At 58.9% G+C, this 19,229-nt stretch overlaps 1 protein-coding gene across 4 annotated transcripts in view; it reads right to left on the bottom strand.

Moving 5' to 3' along the window:
• Positions 1-18,482, bottom strand: part of AP3D1 (adaptor related protein complex 3 subunit delta 1) — a 34,147-nt gene extending 15,665 nt beyond the window's left edge. For 2 of the 4 annotated variants that reach the window (XR_004260964.1, XM_032252360.1), the window contains exons 1-17: positions 18,389-18,482; positions 17,537-17,617; positions 16,814-16,894; positions 13,678-13,785; positions 12,264-12,393; positions 11,123-11,262; positions 10,967-11,040; positions 9,103-9,152; positions 8,432-8,481; positions 8,006-8,054; positions 6,372-6,517; positions 5,784-5,932; positions 5,420-5,650; positions 3,481-3,712; positions 2,195-2,340; positions 1,578-1,719; positions 609-680 (exon numbers count right to left, since the gene is read on the bottom strand). Coding sequence is in view for 3 of the 4 variants with exons in the window: in XM_032252360.1 (XP_032108251.1) it covers positions 609-680; positions 1,578-1,719; positions 2,195-2,340; positions 3,481-3,712; positions 5,420-5,650; positions 5,784-5,932; positions 6,372-6,517; positions 8,006-8,054; positions 8,432-8,481; positions 9,103-9,152; positions 10,967-11,040; positions 11,123-11,262; positions 12,264-12,393; positions 13,678-13,785; positions 16,814-16,894; positions 17,537-17,611 (1,875 nt within the window). In the remaining variant the exon portion in view is untranslated. Of the gene's footprint in view, positions 1-608; positions 681-1,577; positions 1,720-2,194; positions 2,341-3,480; positions 3,713-5,419; positions 5,651-5,783; positions 5,933-6,371; positions 6,518-8,005; positions 8,055-8,431; positions 8,482-9,102; positions 9,153-10,966; positions 11,041-11,122; positions 11,263-12,249; positions 12,394-13,677; positions 13,789-16,813; positions 16,895-17,536; positions 17,618-18,388 lie in introns of those variants that run through there. The other 2 variants (XM_032252361.1, XM_032252362.1) reach the window with 2 other exon arrangements.
• Between the last annotated feature and the right edge of the window lie 747 nt (positions 18,483-19,229).

Raw genomic sequence — 19,229 nt, 5'->3', positions numbered from 1 at the left:
GGAGTTTCACTCATGTTACCCAGGCTAGAGTGCAATGGCGCGATCTCGGCTCACCGCAACCTCCGCCTCCTGGGTTCAGGCAATTCTCCTGCCTCAGCCTCCTCAGTAGCTGGGATTACAGGCACGCGCCACCATGCCCAGCTAATTTTTTTGTAGTTTTAGTAGAGACGGGGTTTCACCGTGTTGACCAGGATGGTCTCGATCTCTTGACCTCGTGATCCACCCGCCTCGGCCTCCCAAAGTGCTGGGATTACAGGCTTGAGCCACCGCGCTGGTCACAAATCCTTGTCCACTTTCTTTCCTCAAATGAGGAAAATAACGTGGCCTCAAGCCCAGAGGGAGGCAGCAGCTCGCCCACAATGGTGGGGGTCAGGGCGGGACAGCAGCTGGGTGCTGAAAACACGAAGTGGGGACCCCAGACTGGAGGCCACCAATAAACAGGACCCACAGGGAGGCACTGCCCCTCCAAGGCTCCTCATGGTCACTGCATGTCCCCAGCTCCATTTCCAGGATCTGCCTGGGGGTGCCTGAAACTCAGAGGGATGCCACGGGGTACAGATGGTGAGGATAGAGGGTGCTGAGGGACAGAGCCTAGGGACCTGCCTCACCTTCTGTGGTGACGGCGAGCTCTTGATGTAGAAGGGGTTGTTGGCCTGCTCCTGCTTCCGGGCCTCTCGGCGCTGCAGGATAGGGCGTGGCGTGAGTCCGAGGGAAGCAGGCGCGATACCTCTCCATGGATGTCCCCCACCAGCAGCAGCCCAGCCAGAGGAGGCTGGATCTTCGGAAGGTTTCACCACTGAGCTTTTACTAACAGGGAAACCAGGGCCCACAACTGGAGGGAACTCGTATTGGGGAAAGGAATTGCTAACCCTCTAGGACGCAGGGACACCCAAGCCTCCAGGCCAGGCCAGGACCAGGACCCACAGAGGCCGCTGACCTGCCGGGGCCACCTGGCTCCTGACAAGCAGTGCTCAGACAAGTTGGGGCTGCAGGGCCCGGAGCCAGGGCTGCCCGAAAGCATGGCCTGGAGGGTGCAGGTGCACAAAGCCCCACACGCAGCCCACGCAAGGTGTCCCCTCTGCGGGTGCAGGACAGGAGGAGGAGGCTGCGGGAGGGGCTGCCCTCCCAGCTCAGGTGGGCAGGGCAAGGTGGAGCCCCACATGGGGCCCAGGGGCTGCATCCCCTCCAGAGGGCGGGGCCCAGGGACCGCACCCCTCCAGAGAGCGGGGTCGGGGGCCTCCCTCATCTGCCTCAGCTTCTGGTCTTGGTGGGCTGCACATGTGCAGTGTCTCGCAGCAGCTGTGGGGTGGGGGAGGGGGCCCTGCCAAGGCACCTACAGGCCCCTGGCTACACGTCGGGGGTTCCTTGGCGGCCTCCCAGATCTAGAGAAGCTACTCCCCACTTCAATGAAACTCACTGAAACCCAACCGTAACATGAAACACCCATTTGGGGCTTCCTGGAGGATAGCGGTGTACAATCCTGAGCCGACAGAACAGAGCTCTGGTATCAGGAGCCTCGAAGACTCCCTGGGAAGGAGGGAGGAGGCAGGGGCCGCCAGGGGCACCCAACAGCTCACCCGGGCCAACTCCTCCTCATCCGCCTCGGACGGCCGGTGCTTGGGCCGCCGCTGCTCCTCCTCGTGGAAGACAGCCCTGGGTCTCTCATCCTCTGACTCGCTGTCCGAGAGCGGCTCATTGATCCAGGCGTCCAGGTCCAGGCTGCGTAGACAGGAGGGTCACACAGGGCGATGTGTGACGGAGCACATGCCTGCAGGTGTCCACCTTGAGCAGGCTCCCCATGTGCCTGGCCATGGGGTACCCCTAAGAATGGAGCCCGCCACCCACACAGGGCCAGTGAGGCAGCTGTCACTGCCCCTTAGAGAGGATGCAGGAACCCAGGAAGGCTGCAGCAAGGTCACGGTGGGGCCCCCAAGGAGGGCTCAGAGGGCCCCAGAGGTTTATGGTGAGGGTGGGAGCAGGCCTACTTCCCGGGGAGCAGCCCTGAGCACGAGCAAGGTCGCAGAACCAGCAAGAGCCCTGGGTGGGTCCATGTGAGGGACACAAACGGCCAAGGCCTCCCATCAGCCCCCCGCCCTCCCTGGCTGTCCAGGTTGCAGTAGCTGCCGCTGTGCCTCCAGGCATCGGGGGACCACGTCAGGGCTGTGGCTACAATGACCCCGCACCGAATCCTTACCCTTCAGGGACTGGAACCTTCTTCTGGGCCTTGGGGGCCACTGGGTTCAGCTCCCCAGCAAAGAGGGCGCTGACCTCCTCTGCCACAGGCACATCCTTGGCCTGAAGCTTCTGGATGTGCTTGACCAGCTGCAGGATGCAGGACGCCTGCAGGGGACACAGGAGTCACCACTGCCACCTGCCTGGAAGGCCGCTTGGCCACCCTCAGGACACCAGGTGGCACGGTCCCTACTGCAGCCACACACAGCCCAGCCCTCGCGCCATCTCCGGCATCACGATCCTTGCCAGGAAGCAGCAGAATCACATGAATCCACAAAGAGAACAGAGACGGGGGCATGACAGGGAGCTCTGCGCCCCGAGACCAGAAGCACTACTCCCTCAGCCCCCATGGGCTCCTGGCCTCTGTGCTGGCTCCACCTCAGACACAGCCAGGCTGGACAGCTCAACAGCGACATTGGGCCAAGGATCATGGCCAGCCCCCAGGTAATGCCACTGTGCAGAGGAGCCGGGGCCACACCCCACATAGCCTCTAAGGCTGGGTTTCCTCAACCGCCAGATAGGCCAACGCCACTCCCACCCTGTCTCACAGATCCCTGGGAGCCAGGCACAGTGATTCACACCTGTAGCCCGAGCACTTTGGGAGGCTGCGGTGGGTGAATCACTGGAGGTCAGGAGTTTGACACTAGCCTGGCCAACAGGGCAAAACCCTGTCTTTACTAAAAGTACAAAAATCAGCTAGGTGTGGCGGCAGGTGGCTATAATCCCAGCTACTGGGGAGGCTGAGGCAGGGGAATCACTTGAACCTCCAGGGGGCAGAGGTTGCAGTGAGCTGAGATCATGCCACTTCACACCAGCCTAGGATAAAGAACAAAACTCCATCTCAAAAAAAAAAAAAAAAAAAAAAACACAACAGAGAGCTGTGAACTGGTGGGGATCACCTGGCACAGGTGTGCGCAGTCTGCTCTGCTCCACTGAGAACCCATCACCTGCAGGGCACCAGAAACAGCCACGGCTGTCCCCAGCTGTCGCCCGTCTCACTGCACTCGATGCAAGCTCTTCCTGTGGCCGGAACAACACTCCCAAGACCTGCCCTGTGCTCCTGACAGACCCCCGTCCTGCTGACCTCCAGGCCCCACTGACCAACCCCAAGCCCCAGACGGCACAAGTGGCGACAAGGGAATCTGAGTGGCTTCGAAGGAGGAAGCGAGGCCCTGTGGATCTGGCCGCCGCGGGACAGAAGGCGCTGAGGGCACCCGGGGCTCCACCCAACTCGGAGTGCGGCCTCACCCGCTCTTGCACCTCCAGGTCTGCACTCTGCACAAACTGCGGCAGCCGGTCCACCATGAGCTGGGTGACAGCCTGGGCGCCCTCCGCCTCCCCGGCCTGCTCCTTCTGCTGCAGGATGGAGGCGTACAGCTTGACCACGTTCTGCACGTACACAGCCTGGATGTGGCCAGGCAGCGTGGTGACTTTGGGCCGCAGCATGGCCTCCAGCGTGTGGTGCGGCTCCTGCAGATGCCTGTGGACAAGAGACGCCGTGAGGCCACAGGATGCCTGCCCGGGGGCTCCTCTCCAGCCGGTGAGGACCCGGGAGGCCTGGCCTGTCACAAACAAGGTGACTGTGGGCCCGTCCCATTCCCTGACCAGGCTCTAGGGGCTGAGACATGAACTGAAAGAAATCAGGGGCCATCAGTTGCCCATACCACAAACAAAGCAGAGACATGGAGGTGACGGAGCCACTGAATGGTGGAAAGGTCAGAAGAGGAAAGGACAACAGGGTCAACTGTGCAGCCAGCCCGGGGAGGACGAGCAGGACAGGCCGGAGCAGATGAAACCAGGAGGCCGTCATCTGCAGGACAGTGGGGCTCGGGGGCTGTGCCCAGGGAGGATGAGCAGGACAGGCCGGGAGCCGCAGGACTACGAGACCCTGAAGTGCAGGGCAGCGAGGCCCTGGGGTGGGGTAGTACGTCTCACTGACATCTGACACGATGCCTTGGGACTTGAAATGTTTCTAGTCCGCTTTTATTCTCAATAAGAAAATGATGGCCTAGCACGATGGCTCACGTCTGTAATCCCAGTACTTTGGGAGGCCGAGGCGCGCAGATCACAAGGTCAGGAGATTAAGACATTCTGGCTAATATGGTGAAACCCTGTCTCTACTAAAAATACAAAAAATTAACTGAGGGTGATGGTGGACACCTGTAGTCCCAGCTACTCGGGAGGCTGAGGCAGGAGAATCACTTGAACCTGGGAGGCGGAGGTTGCAGTGAGCTGAGATTGCACCACCGCACTCCAGCCTGAATGACAGAGCAAGACTCTGCCTCAAAAGAAAAAAGAGAGAAAAGAAAGTAGCAGATGTGCTCATCATGAGGATGCAGGCTGGCTGGGAACCCTTTCAGGATCCTGGGAGTCGGGCCCTCCCTAAGCCCAGGCAGACCCAGGGTGGGGAGTGCTCGTTGTGGCAGTGACGGGCGGCAGGCAGCGGCCTGTGGTGCTCGAGGGGCCAGGCCTGAGGCAGTGGGGCATGGTGGCAAATATTATAACTTTCCATGACCATCTGGAAATTCAGACTGGTGTGAGAACCATGAGTCTCAGCAACACATTTCCACCTCCAGGCAGTGGCTATGATCTGTTCTCTTGACCAGAGAGCGCCTAACGCTCCTGGAGACGGCAGAGGGAACCTGACGCTCCTGGAGACAGAAGGGCCGTGTCTCCAGGATCCATCCCTGCGGCCCACCTGGAATCTGGCGCTGAGAACGGTGCTCCCAGAGGGGCCTGGCGTGGGCAGGCTGGGGCTGAGCAGGTGCCTCCCTGGGCCACCTCAGTGCCACACAGAGCTCCCACCTGACCTACGGCAAGGCAGGGCTCAGAAGGGCTGCCACTCACACAGCTGGGACTGAACCTTGCAGACACCCAGGGCCAGCCCCCCCATCTGCAGCCCACCCCATTGACCCTCCCAGCTCCCCATCCTGATGCCCACAGGATCTACAATCTTCTGGGAGCGCCGCAGATGCCAGAGAGCAGAGAAGGTGGCACAGACCTGCCCTTGTAAAAGGGGAGCAAGCCCGGCCATTGTCAGGATGGCTGCTGGGAGCCCACGGGCCTGCAAGACGGCTGGGTCGGCAGGTCAAGGCCAGACAGCGGGAAGATCTGCCAGGATGTCCCTGGTCCCTACCCCTCAGGAGCCTGGTGAAGCTGCCAGCCCGGAGGCCCAGAGCCCACTCACTCCGAGAACTCCCCGCAGATCCAGGCGGCAGCGTAGAGCACCTCGCAGATCCCGTTCCGCTGGGTACTGCTGGCCAGCAGGTGCGCGCTGTCGAGCAGCGAGGACATCTGGGACACGGCGAACTTGCGGATGGCCTTCACTCGGATGGCCACATCCAGCATCTGGGCAGCGATGAGGTGGCCGTGCCGTGTGCCTTCCAGCCGGGTCAGCTCCACCAGGATGCTGATGTACCTGCGAGGCAGGAGTGGCGGGTGAGGAGTGGGTGAGCGGGGCGGCAGGTGAGCGGGGTGACGGGTGAGCGGGACAGTGGGTTAGCGGCGCCATGACCCCCGACCCCCGGCTTCGCCCCGGGAGCTGGACGCACCACTCAAAGTTGGTGATGTACTGGTAGTTAGACTGGCTACAGATGTCGATGATCTTGGTGAGCAACTCGTCGCGGTAGGTGGTGCCCTCTGCCTTGTCCACGTGGGTCATCAGCTTCTTCACGATCTCCATCAGGTTCTTCTTGGACACCTGGGCAAGAGTGTGGGGACAGTGGTCAGGGTGGACCCCACTTTGGGGCTGCTTGGTGAGGCACGAAACACCTGCTCCTGAGACAGAATCCACGGGACACAGGCAGACCCCAGTTCACAGATTGACCCCAGGAAGGCAGCAGGCCCCTGATGCGGGGTGGGTCAGAGGCACACGGCCACCAGCCAGGAAGTGGCAACCGGTCCAGCACAGTCTGTTCTGCAGGTCCCAGCCCCAGCCCTGGCCACATAGGCCCTCCAAGACAGCTGTGGACCAGGGCTTGCACCCCCTGCCCTGCCCCACCACACTTGCTGAGGGCCCTGAGTGCGAGGGGCTCATGACCCCCGCATTCCCCATGGTTCTGCACTTGACACTTCACGTCCCTTAGAGAAGGCAGGCCAGGCGGTGGGCAGCAAGCAGGTGGTGGGAGGTGGGGACGCACCATCCCGTAGAGCAGGTCCAGGGCCCGCAGCCGGATGGACTCGTCCTTGTCGTCCAGGCACTGCAGGATGAGGTCCTTGTGGGACTGCACGGACTTGGGATGGGTCTTCAGGATCTTAGACATGGCCAGCAGCCCCAGATACTTCACTGTGGAGAGAGGCCAGAGCCAGTCACTGGGACGGACAGACAGCAGGCTGCAGGCGTGGCACAAGGCTCTCCGGGCAGGGTCTCTACCTCAGGAGGCTGCCTGGCCCTGGCACTCTGGGGTGGAGAGAACAAGTCTCCCAGCTGGTGATCACCACAGGGGATGTCGCCCTAGCAAAGCCCCTCCCTGGGAGCCGGGATGCAGGCTGCCCTCGGGAAGGCCTCCCCTATCTACTACCGTATTATGGTAGATGCGATCAGCTCTCCTCTCCCCACCCAGCCAGCACAGGGGAGAATGCAGAGAAGACACCAGCACCATCGGGCACCCTCTCACCTGCACCCGGTACTCGGGCCACCCAACTGGCCCAAACTAGCTCACAGAGAGCTAAGGGTCCTGGGCATGAGGCACAGATGCCACCACCTAAGCCAGGGCCGCCCCGGCCCCAGGGCACACAGCTGAACCTGTTCATACTGCCATCCATGGTGGCTTTCAGGCCACAGGGCAGCACTGAGCAGAAACAGAGACCATGCAGTCCACAGAAAAAACACAGCAGTCCCCACCTACCCATGGGGGATGGGCCCGTGACTCCCCGTGGAAGCCTGACTCAGTGGATGGTACTGAGCCCCGCGTGTTTGTTTTTATGCTTATGGGCCTGTGGTGAAGTTTCGTGTATAAATGAGGCACAATAAAAGATTAACAACTAATAGTAACTAATAATAGTAACTAACAACTAACAACACAGGAAGGGCAGGTGAACGTGGTCTCTGCGGGAACACCTGACTGTGTGGTGCTTGCCTATTTCTGGACTGTGACTGATGGGGGCACCCGAAGCCTCGGATGGGGGCCGCTCCACTACCTGGGCTGCTGCAAGAGTCTGCCAACTCCTGCTCTAAACAAAAAGGCCTAGCTGCAAAATGAGCCTCCAAAACACCACCCTGCCCCTCGGCCCAGGTACCAGGTACCAGGTAGAGGCTGCTAATTCAAATTCCTCCACAGGGCAGCACAGGGACGCCCATACGTGGGCAGTCACCTGGGCAGGGGCGCCGTGCGCTGCTCTATCTCACACGAAGAGCCTCACGCACCCCTGCAGAAACATGCAGAGGCTGAAATGTCAGGAAATCTTGCAGCGAGGTGCTCAGTAAGGCATCCGTCCAACGACCAAGATCCCGGCACTGGGGGCCTTTGCCACGCCCTCTGCATCTCCATAGGGACTGGGGCTCACAGGGAGCTGGTGTTTCCCAAGGACTCTGCCTGTGGCAGCTGGCATGAGGCTCAGCATCTGAACACCTTCGGCCTGGACCCAGACCAGCCAGCCCATGTAGATGGCTGGGGTGCAAGGGTGCCTCGGGGCACTGGCAGAGGAACGTCTCTGAAGCAGGTGCATCCATCAGAGAGTACGCCAAGGCCCACTTCCTCCTCAGGCTGGGAGAACCCCTAACTTCATGGAGGTGGGGCAGGGAAACGATAGCACTGGAGAAGGGGCGACTCACAGTTCTGATCCGAGTCCTCGATCAATATCCTTAATTTCTGGACACAAAGCTGAAAAGAAAACACGATGCTGCTTCCATCCTCTGAAACCAAGGCTGAGCTCTGCTGACCCTGGGCCACCCCAGGTGTCCTCCAGATTCAACCCTCACCTGGCCTAAGGCCCAGGGTCAACCCGCCCAACCACCAAAGCCCAGGAGGAAAGCAAACAGGGCCCACATTGGCCATCAGGGACAAGGGAGGCCCTGCTTCCCATGGGCGCTCCCCCCAATTCCGCAGCACCCCACGCATCCACCCCACAGGGAGCCTGACCAGACCCACGTCCGTGGTGCCCACAGAACACAGCTGTGCCCTCCTGAGCCCCAAGGACAGCGTGTGGGACCAGTACCTTGGTCACAGAGTGGGGAAGCTCCAGCCCGTGCGGAACGTACCTGGATGCTAGCGCTGTGGTTGGGCATGCCGGAGGACAGGGAGATGAGCACTGCAAAGACACCTGGTCAGCACCGCGGCCAGCGCCGGCAGACCCACCACGCCCGGCCACTTTACATGAATATAAAACTAGATAGTGGGCCGGGCGCGGTGGCTCAAGCCTGTAATCCCAGCACTCTGGGAGGCCGAGGCGGGTGGATCACGAGATCAAGAGATCGAGACCATCCTGGTCAACATGGTGAAACCCCGTCTCTACTAAAACTACAAAACATTAGCTGGGCATGGTGGCGCGTGCCTGTAGTCCCAGCTACTCAGGAGGCTGAGGCAAGAGAATTGCCTGAACCCAGGAGGCGGAGGTTGCGGTGAGCCGAGATCACGCCATTGCACTCCAGCCTAGGTAACAAGAGCGAAACTCCGTCCCAAAAAAACAAACAAACAAAAAAACTAGATAGTAATTTTTTTCTTGAAACAAGCATGTAGATTGTCCAGGTAGGAACAAATATATTTTAAACACAAATGTAGGCCAGTCACAGGGGCCCAGAGCACACACCCAGCATCAAGTGGGTGGGGACTTGGGCTGTCTTGGCAGCAGGTATGGTGCCCTCCTGTCCTCACCCAAGACCCCAGCCTGGCAGTGCCAGCCCTTCCAGTTGGGGAGAGTACGAGTTCTCACCTGCGATCACGGTGTTCACACATTCGTAGAGGAGGGACATGGCGGACGTGCTGAGGAAAGGAACGCAGGGAAGTGGCATGAGGACTGGGAGCCTTGTCAGACACGGTGACCCTATGGCGGCGGCTCGGCTGGAGACAGCCGCGGCCTCACAGCCCAGGGAGTGTGCCCAGGAGGAAGCCCATGCCCTGCTCTCCAAGGCCAATGGTGCCTGACTGGTCACCATCTCACCTTCCCAGGAAGGGCATGTGAGCAATCCTACTGCAGCCCGGGGCCATGGCAGCGTCCAGGCAGGGAGGGACTGCACACCCCCGGCAGCCTGTAAGATCAGAACACCGCCTTCCTACTGCGCTTTTTCTAAAGTTTTGTTGTGTTTTTTTTTGAATAAGAGTCTCACTCTGTTACCCGGGCTGGAGTGCAGTGGTGTAATCTCGGCTCACTGTGACCTCCACCTCCCGGGTTCAAGTGATTCTCCTGCCTCAGCCTCCCGAGCAGCGGGTATTACAGGCATCCGCCATCACAGCCAGCTAATATTTGTATTTTATTTTTGTAGAGGAGGGGTTTCAACATGTTGGCCAGGCTGGTCTCGAACTCCTGACCTCAAATGATCTCGGCTTCCCAAAGTGTTGGGATTACAGGCATGAGCCATGGCTCCTGGCCCTTTTCTATGTTTAGATGTGTTAAGACACACAGCTCCTCACCATGGAGTCATAGCTGCTTACAGCTTTACAGCGCCAGCAGGGCGGGGCTGCAGCCCAAGAGGATGGGCCATGCCACATGGCCTAGGGGTGTGGTGTGCTTTACCAGCGAGGTGTGTGAGAGTGCACGCTAAGCTGCTCACATGAAGAAATGTCCTCATGACACCCTTCTGTGAATGTGATCTTGTCACTAAGTGACACATGATTGCATCTGAAAGTCACGGCCAATGGAGTGCAGTAGCTCACACTTATAATCCCGCACTTTGGGAGGCCCAGGTGGGTGAGGTCAGGAGTTTGAGACCAGACTGACCAACTTGGTGAAACCCAGTGTCTACCAAAAATACAAATTATTTTGGGAGGCCGAGGCAAGCAGATCAACTGAGGTCAGGAGTTCGAGACCAGCCTGGGAAAAGTGATGAAACCCCACCTCTACAAAAAATACAAATATTAGAGCCGGGCGCGGTGGCTCACACCTGTAATTCCAGCACTTAGGGAGACTGAGGCAGATGGATCACAAGGTAAGAAGATGGAGACCATCCCGGCCAACATGGTGAGACCCCGTCTCTACTAAAAATACAAAAATTAGCTGGGCATGGTGGCGCATGCCTGTAATCCCATCTACTTGGCAGGCTGAGGCAACAGAATCACTTGGACCCGGGAGGCGGAGTTTGCAGTGAGCTGAGATCATGCCACTGGACTCCAGCCTGGGCAACAGAGCAAGACTCTGTCTAAAAAAAAAAAAGAAAACGCAAACTCCCTAAATGTCTCTAGCAGCACAAAGAGTCCAGTGGCCAGGAAGGCCACCATGTGCTTACACTCTAGGAGGGAGGGTCTGTTGGACACATGAGCCTTCCATCTTTCGGCTGCTTCACACCCAGGCCCTGCAGTGCCCTGCTGGGGCTGGGCTGCCAGCCACTCCAACCCCAGACCCCGTGGGGGCTGCCTGCCCTGCCACTCAGACACTGGACCCCGTGGACTCCCCCCTGCCCTGCCGCTCAGACCCTGGAACCCGTGGAGCCGGCCCTCCCCACCGCTCCAACGCCGGACCCTGTAGGGGCCGCCTGCCCTGCCGCTCTGACCCTGGACCCCGTGGAGCCAACCCGCCCGGCCACTCAGACCCTGGACCCCGTGGAGTCGGCCCGCCCCCACCACGCATATCCTGCGCTCACCTATGGATGAGGTTGGTAAGAGGCTCGATCAGCTTCTTGCCCAGCCGTGGCTCCAAAGGAGTCAGAGCACCAAACTGCAGGGACAGCAGGGCCACAGTCACTGATAGGGAATGCCCCACGCAGAGGGAAGACACCACGTCCCCAGGCAGTACTTGCCAGTTTGATGATCTTGATGAGGACCCAGTTGTTGGTGGAAGACGTCATCAGCTTGAAGAAGAGCGGGGCCAGGGACAGGTAGTTCTTGGGGTTGCGTCTGGCCAGCTCGCAGATGACATTGACGGCGGCCGACTGAACCCCTGGGGAGCAAGGGGCCCTCATCAGCATGAAGCCCATCCTCCGCTTAGAAAACCATCCCACTGTCTTCCCAACCTGCCAGCAAGTTCTGGAGCCTGCGGCAGCTCCCACCGAACATGACCCTGGCTCTGCCACCTCCTCCTGGTGACAAGGATAGCAGCCACAGGCCTGACCCTCCAGGGAACAGGCTACAGAAGCCATCTCCTGGCGCTGAGAAAGCGTTGTTCAGCACTGTTGCCAGATACAAGTGCGTGCGGGCCTCACCGCATTCAGGACAGCCCAACGGCGGTCCTCTGATTGGGGGTTTCAGCATGATTGCTCCAGAAGCAGCTGCCCCACCACTGGGGCCCAGGGAGCCTTCCTACTGCAACCGTGCCCAGCACTCCAGGGAGAAGCTCGCTCATGGGGTCCCGTGCTCAGGGCTGGGGTCTCCCCTCCCGCACGCAGGGCCATGGATTCCTGTGGGCTGGCTTTGGGGTCCAGAGACCCACGCCTGCCATGTGCCAGAGGCTTCACACACGCGGCTCAGGGAAACTCAGTCACACAATCTGAGCAGTGTCCCGCAGTCACCACTCCACAAACGCACAACAGCCATGTGAGGTGGAGGCTCCTCTGAGGGACACATTGTCTGGACCGTCCCCTGCCCTGCAGAAGGCGCCCCCTGGAAGCACTGGTCCTATAAGGGGGTGAGGGAGACACCTCTGCTACCTCAGCCCCGACTCTGCTCAGAGACACACTAGGCTCACCGGCCAGCTGCCACACTGGATCTTACTCTCCCCACCGACCCGGGAAGAACCCACCGTGCTGAGCCCCCCAACACCTCCCTCATGGCTGCCCCAGCGTGGGAAGGCCCGGCCACCTCCAGCCGGCATGATCCGCAGGGTCCCAGACAGAGGCCTCCAAACTCCCCACAAGAGCACCCCCCGAAACACACCACCACATCTTCCCAGAGCATGGGCCGAGACCCTGCCCCAACCCTGAGGCTTAACTCAAATCCACGAACCGGGGTCGGGGTCCTCCAGCTTCTCCTTCAGCCGGGGGAAGGCGGGGCGCAGCGACTCGGGGTACTTCAGGAAGACCTTGTACATGATCAGCACAGCCTTCTTCCTGATGTAGGGCTTGGTGTGCGACATCTGCAGGACAGCAAGCTTCAGCCTGTGCAAAGCCTTCCTCACTCACCGCTGCTCATGCCCCTGCCGCGCCGCCCCTCCTCCTCAGGGAGGAGATGCTCCTCCAGCCCAAGTCTGTGGCTGCACATCAGCTCCAGGAGTCACACAGCATGGCCCAGGTGGCATGGAGGCTGGCCTTCCTGTGCCCTGCCTCAGGCCTGCCCTCCAGACCAAGCTCTCCTCCCTTGTGGCCTTCCTGCCCCAGGGTCCTGGATCCCACAGAGGAAGGAGGAAGGCTGGAGAGGAAAGTCACCAGGGAACCCGGGTGTGCTGGGAACAGCCTACAGCTCCACTCCCCACGGCTGTGCCCTGCAGCTGCTCAGTCCCCTGGCAGGAGCCCTCCCATCTATCAGGCCCGGGAGCCACTTCCAACTGCCTGGTCCTGGAAGAGCCATCCCATGACGGGGCAATGACACCCTCCTTCTCGTGGGCTCCCCACTGCTTTAATCTGGAGGGGCCAGCACTCTGTGAAGGCCAGCAGCCAGTGTTTGCAGCTTCACGGGCCAGACGGCCTCTGTTGTGACCACGCGGCTCTGCCCTTCACAGCTGAGGCCACTGGAGATGACACAACAGGTGGAGGGAAGGCCCAGCGGCGCCTCTGTGCTGCCGCCTGCTGACCCCTGGTCTAGAAGCTGAGCAGGCTGTGCTGACCATCTCCAAGATCAACAGCCACCATCTAGATACAGACAGGCAGCCACGCAGGACAGCACCCCCACCACACTGTTAATCTGGCTGCTGTTTTTTAAATGAATGGGAACAAACATCCCCTGATAAGCCGGAGATAAGTCAGGCACGAAACAGATGCTTCGGAGGCCAGACTTTCCAGGGGCTTCCCAGGTTTTGGACTGTCACAGCCTGGGGGTTAATTAGCCTTTGGCAAATGGAGCGGCAGGGAGGAGTCTGGCTGTGGTCAGGGATGGAGGAAAGAGGACCACACAGAAGCCCGCTGGCAGTTCACACAGGAGCCACTGTCAGGCCTCGAGCAAACATCCCCAGCGCAGCGTGGCCCATTAGGGAGATCCTGTTCCTCCTCTCAGCAGGACGATTTTAAAAACGAACTCAGAAACAGGAATAGAGGCAGCCCAAGACCTGCCCCAACAGGTGACAGTGATTTGCTTCCCATCTCAGGCGGGACACGCACCGGGAACCCCGGCATGTTTCCACGTGGCCAGGCTTCCCTGGTGTGCCACTGACCGAGTTTCTCCCCCAGCAGAGACGCAGGGGTGGTGGGCTCGCTCACCAACTCACCAGCGTCATGATGTCATTTGCCAGGTCTCTGGCAAGGTCTGGAGTGACGAAGCAGGACAGACCCGTCAGTGCAACGCCCGTGTCATACTGGCTGGGGCTGCTCAGGTCCTGGAAAGTGAGAGAGAAAGGCTCCGTGGGCAGGATGCCCTGGGCGGCACGTCTCTCGGAGAAGCAGGAGTGCAATCCTCCCAGAACACCCCAGGACTCGGCACGTCCCCTTGAGGCGCAGCTGTGTGTCAGCACCCCTGCCGCAGAAGGGTCTGGAGCTGAACTCGGACAAGGAGGAACAATTTACAGCCCGTGGGAGACTCTGTCACCAACAGAGGAGCCAGGACGGGTGCAGCTGCGGACTGAGGTCTAGGGCACAGGATGAAACGCTCTGCGCGTGGGAACCGGCCGAGTTTCTTGCTTCCTTCTGGGTGGGCGCGGCTGGGGACAGTGAGGTCTGGGGCACAGGCTGAAACGCTCTGCACGTGAGAATTGGCCAAGTTTCTTGGCTCCTCCTGGAACCTGTCATATTTACATGTATCTACAGAGATTCGTTTTCAGGGTTAACGTTTTGTGGTCAAAATACGACAAGGTCAGTTTTGTTTTTTTTTTTGAGATGGAGTCTCGCTCTGTCGCCTCGGCTGGAGTGCAGTAGCATGATCTCAGCTCACTGCAACCTCCACCTCCCAGGTTCAAGCAGTTCTCCCGCCTCAGCCTCCTGAGTAGCTGGGACTATAGGCACATGCCACCATGCCCAGCTCATTTTTCCATTTTTTTTTTTAGGAGAGATGGGGTTTCACCATGTTGGCCAGGCTGGTCTGGAACTCCTGACCTTGTGATCCGCCCACTCAGCCTCCCAAAGTTCTGGGATTACAGCTTGAGCCACCGCGACCGGTCCATGGCTTGACTTCTAATCGAGCGCAATGTGCCAAGGGTAGAGGGGAGCGGCAGACGTGCCTGGGAAGCTGCCATGGACGCCTTGGAAAAGAAGGTCAGTCAGGAGAAGGTTCAGGTCATCATGACGCAGCCAGGAGCGCCAGCCCTGGAAGGGCCCCTGCCGGGCAGGCCCCACGGCAGATGCTTCAGGAGTCACAGGTTCTTTTACTATGACACAGTGAGCCAGGAGCGGTGGCTCACACCTGTAATCCCACCACTTTGGGAGGCCAAAGCACAAGGATCACTTGAGCCCAAAGGTTCAGGACCAGCCTGGGTAATATAGTGAACCCCCCGCATCCCCCTCTACAAAAAAAGGACAAAAAATTAGCCAGGCATGATGGTGCACACCTGTAGTCCCAGCTACTCAGGAGGCTGAGGTGGGAAGGTAGCTTGAGTCTAGGAGGCCGAGGCTGCAGTGAGCCGTGATGCCACCACTGTTCTCCAGCCTGGGTGGCACAGCAAAACCCTGCCTCAAAAAAAGAAAAGGAAGAAAATAAATTTTTATTAAAAAACAAAATGAGGCTGGGCGTGGTGGCTCACGCCTATAATCTCAGCACTTTGGGAAGCCAAGGCGGGCAGATCACTTGAGGTCAGGAGTTCAAGACCAGTCTGACCAACTAGGTGAAAACCTCTCTCTACAAAAAATACAAAAATTAGCCTGGTGTGGTAGTGGGCACCTGTGATCCCAGACTCGGGAGGCTGAGACAGGGGAATCAGCTGAACCCAGGAGGCAGAGGGTACAGTGAGCCGAGATCACACTGCACTCCAGAGTGACAGAAGTAGACTCCATCTCAAAAATATATAAATAAAAAAACCAAAATGACGCAGTAGACCGCAAACATCTGGGGCGTACGATCTCACGTGAAGGAAGCAGATGCTAACTGGCGGTGCCGGGGCCCCCCAGGCACCCCCCGTGTCCGAGCCCAGGCCAGTGCAGGCACCAGCAGATACACGTGTGTGCAGAAGCAGGCAGGCCCAGGTCACAGACGCGCCCGACACACGCAGTCTAACAGCCCAGAGCACCTGGCAAGACAGCAGTGGTCTAAGTCCCAAGTGAGGTGCTCACGCAGGGACCCGCTGGGCCAAGCCCATCAGCAGGAGACACAAAGCTGGGCCGGAGATGTGACCCTACTCCCTGGGTAGTGCCACCTTGGTGTCCAGGGTGGCCGGAGCCCCTCCCTCCTGCTTCCCTCCCAGTTACCACCTGCAACCCCATCCCATCCTCCTCCCAGTAGGCCAGACTCCCACCCACCCCTCCTGCAAGGCACTTCAGCCACCCTCCCTCATGGCCACGACCTGAGAGCCCCACAGCATCTAGAGCGCATGTTGCCTGTGCCCCACGCAGGACGCCCAGCTCCAAAACGTTGCCCACAACGAGCCCGGCAGAGCCGACAGGATTAGGACTGGCACCACACTGTGCTGGGCATCAGTACACAGCCAGCGCCCCCACACCTCTCCCTCGGCGTGCTGCGGCCCCCAACCCAGATCTCCAGGTCACCCTGTGGGGTCGACAATGGCCACAGGGTCCAGCCCTCACACACGGACGTTGGCGAGCTGGGGCTGTGGCCTCTGAGGTGTGGTCTGGGGCCAGAAGGGAGCCAGCTACCTACAAGAAGAGTGGGCCTGATTTTCCAACACCCCAACTCCTCCGAGAGGCGGAAACCGAAGGTGCTCAGAGCTCAGGGGCCAAAGAGGATGTTTACCGCCCGACGGCCTCCACAACCATTTCAAAATGCTACATGGACATGGGGCTGAAAAATGCACCTTGTGAGACTCAAAAGAATCTGGGGGCAGGATGCTCCCTACATGGGCAGCAAAGTGCCCACAGCCACAGCAGGCGCTACCATGAGGGGAGAAGGGAAGAAAGGGGCGACCACAGAGGCAAGCCCCCAGCGGACCCCGGAGCCCCATCCACCGGCCCCTCCAGGTGGTGAGTGAGGGAAGGGCGTGCCGCACAGCTCAGCGTCCCTCCGCCTCACAAGCCCACCAGGGAGTGAGGCTCAGACCCGCGGAGGCGCCTCTCCGTGTCTGCTGGGAACACTGTGGCTGCCGAAGCCGCGCTGGCACTCAAGGACCCACAGACATATTCGTGCTGATGACCCTCAGGCCAAAGGCGCCTGCCACCCACAGGAAGACCAGTGTGGAGACTAGACGCTCTGGCATCGGACAGCGCTGTACTAGCAAGGAGTGGCCTCGGCCCGGGGACACCTACCTTACGGATCTGATTGGTGGTTAGCATGATGACGTCGGTGCCTTCGTGAAAGCTCTGGGAAGCAGCGAGGTAGCCAATTCTCTAGGAGAGCACAGACAAGTGAATCAGAGCCCGGCAACCGCAGCCTCCAGGAGCTCCCGGCTCTGCTCCACAGCATCCACAGCAGGCAATGCCCAGCCCAGCAGCAACGCCCACAGCCTGGACATGGGACCGCTGGCAAGTGGGAACCAGCCAGCATTTGAAGAAACCCAGGTTTCCTCAAAATTCCACGAGGAATCCTCAGAGTTTGGAATATGTGGGTTGTTTTTTTTCTCCTGCTGGGAGACAACGTCTGGCTCTGTTGCTCAGGCTGGAGTGCAGTGGCGCAATCTCGACTCACTGCAACCTCCATCTCCCAGGTTTAGGCAATTCTCCCGTCTTAACTTCCCAAGTAGCTGGGACTACAGGTGAATACCACTGTGCCAGGCCCTAAATTTTGTTATTTTTAGTAAAGATGGGGGTTTCACCATGTTGGCCAGACTGGTCTCAAACTCCTGATCTCAAGTGACCCACCTGCCTCAGCCCCCCAAAGTGCTAGGATTATAGGCCACTGAATCCACCTGGGGTAACAGAGCAAGACTCTTGTCTCAAAATAAATAAATAAATCATAAAAACTGGCCGGGCACAGCGGCTCATGCCTGTGATCGTTCCCGCCCCGCCAGCCTGGCAGTCCCAGAACCTCACCTTGAAGGTGAACTTGGAGGCGCTCATGACTTCTATGATATTGAAGGCGGCCCAGCTGATGTCATACCCCAGCATCTGTAACTGTTACGGGACACACAGAAAATGGCGCTCGCAAGCCAAGCGGAGACAAAGGGTTTCAGCCCTGGCCTCAAACGCTCCCTCCCAGCACACGGAACAGACTCACTCCCTGTCAACAGACCACCCAATACATTCTCCTGGGGCCTTGAATTTCTTCTGACACATGACAGGTTAGTGACAAGCACTAAAAATAGGCTAAATGTCTGCAACTGGATAGCTGGTGCTTACAGATACTGGTTAAATTCCCGTAGCAGCTCCTGGTGAATCGGCTCCTTGAAATAGATAAACCAGACGGACAGCAGCCTCGGGGACCCTGGACGAGCCCTTCGTCTCCCTGTCTCCCAGGAGGAAACAGGCCAGAGCGCAGAGTGCCTGTCCTCCAGCTCACACAGACCTGGAACTGCAGCCAGGAGGGGAGCCAGCCCGGGAAGGTCCATGGCCGCACCTCTGCCCACCAGGCATCCAGGCCCAGCCTGTAGCAGGAGCTGTCTGCAGGTGAGGGGCTTCCCTAGTAAACCCCATCCAGAAGAGGACCCCATGGAGCTTCCTTAGGGCCACCACCAAGGCCTGTAGGTTGTCCCCTTCTGGCCCATTTGCCGCCTACATGGTAATAATGGCTCGCCACTCCAGGACTCTGGGCTGGCCCTGAGTGGCTGGCCGACAGCAGGTGGTACCAATGACCGACGGTGCACAGACAGGCTGACAAACAGGTGGACATGCACTGAGCTGAGAAGCAGCCCAAGTGCTGGGCACAGGCCCCCCAGAGGCACTCACATAGGTCAGCTTGCAGACCGCGTTTGCCTTCACCGCGATGTTGTCCTGCTTCAGCTCCTGCTTGATCTCATCGATGCATTGGGAGATGTATTTTGCCTGAAGTGGGGGATAAACGCAAAATTTACAAACGTCCAGCTAAGATGGTTACGAATAATGATTTCAAGCTGGGTGCGGTGGCTCGTGCCTGTAATCCCAGCACTTTGGGAGGCTGAGGCAGGCAGATCACAAGGTCAGGAGTTAGAGACCAGCCTGGCCACATGTAAAACCCCATCTCTAATAAAAATAAAAAAATTAGCTGGGTGTGATGGCACATGCCTATAATCCCAGCTACTCGGGAGGCTGAGGCAGAAGAACCATTTGAATCCAGGAGGCAGAGGCTACAGTGAGCCAAGATCGTGCCACTGCACTCCGGCATGGGGGACAGGGCAAGATTCCGTCTCAAAATAATAATAACAATAATAATTTAAGAAAGAAGGCAGGCTGGGCACCATGGCTCACGCCTGTACTCCCAACACTTCGGGAGGCTGAGGCAGGTAGATCACTTGGGGCAAGGAGTTGGAGAACAGCCTAGGCAACACAGTGAGGTCCCCGTCTCTACTACAAATAACACAACTAGCCAGGTGAGCTGGTGCCACCCATAGTCCCAGCTAGGTGGGAGGATCCCTTGAACCTGGATGGTCAAGGCTGTGGAGAGCTATGATTGCCACCACTGTACTTTGCCTGGGCAACAGAACAAGACTCCATCAAAAAAAAAAACACAAAAAACAAAAAAAAAAAAAAAACAAAAACAGAGTATGGGCCCCATGGCTATGCCCGTAATGACAGCACTTTGGGAGACCAT

Source organism: Sapajus apella, unplaced genomic scaffold (genome assembly GCF_009761245.1).
Source record: "Sapajus apella isolate SASKATOON/1434 unplaced genomic scaffold, GSC_monkey_1.0 scaffold77, whole genome shotgun sequence".
Classification (NCBI taxonomy): Eukaryota; Metazoa; Chordata; class Mammalia; order Primates; family Cebidae; genus Sapajus; species Sapajus apella.
The sequence above is the reverse complement of the archived record's forward strand: the minus strand, read 5'-3'. Positions and strand labels throughout refer to the sequence as shown.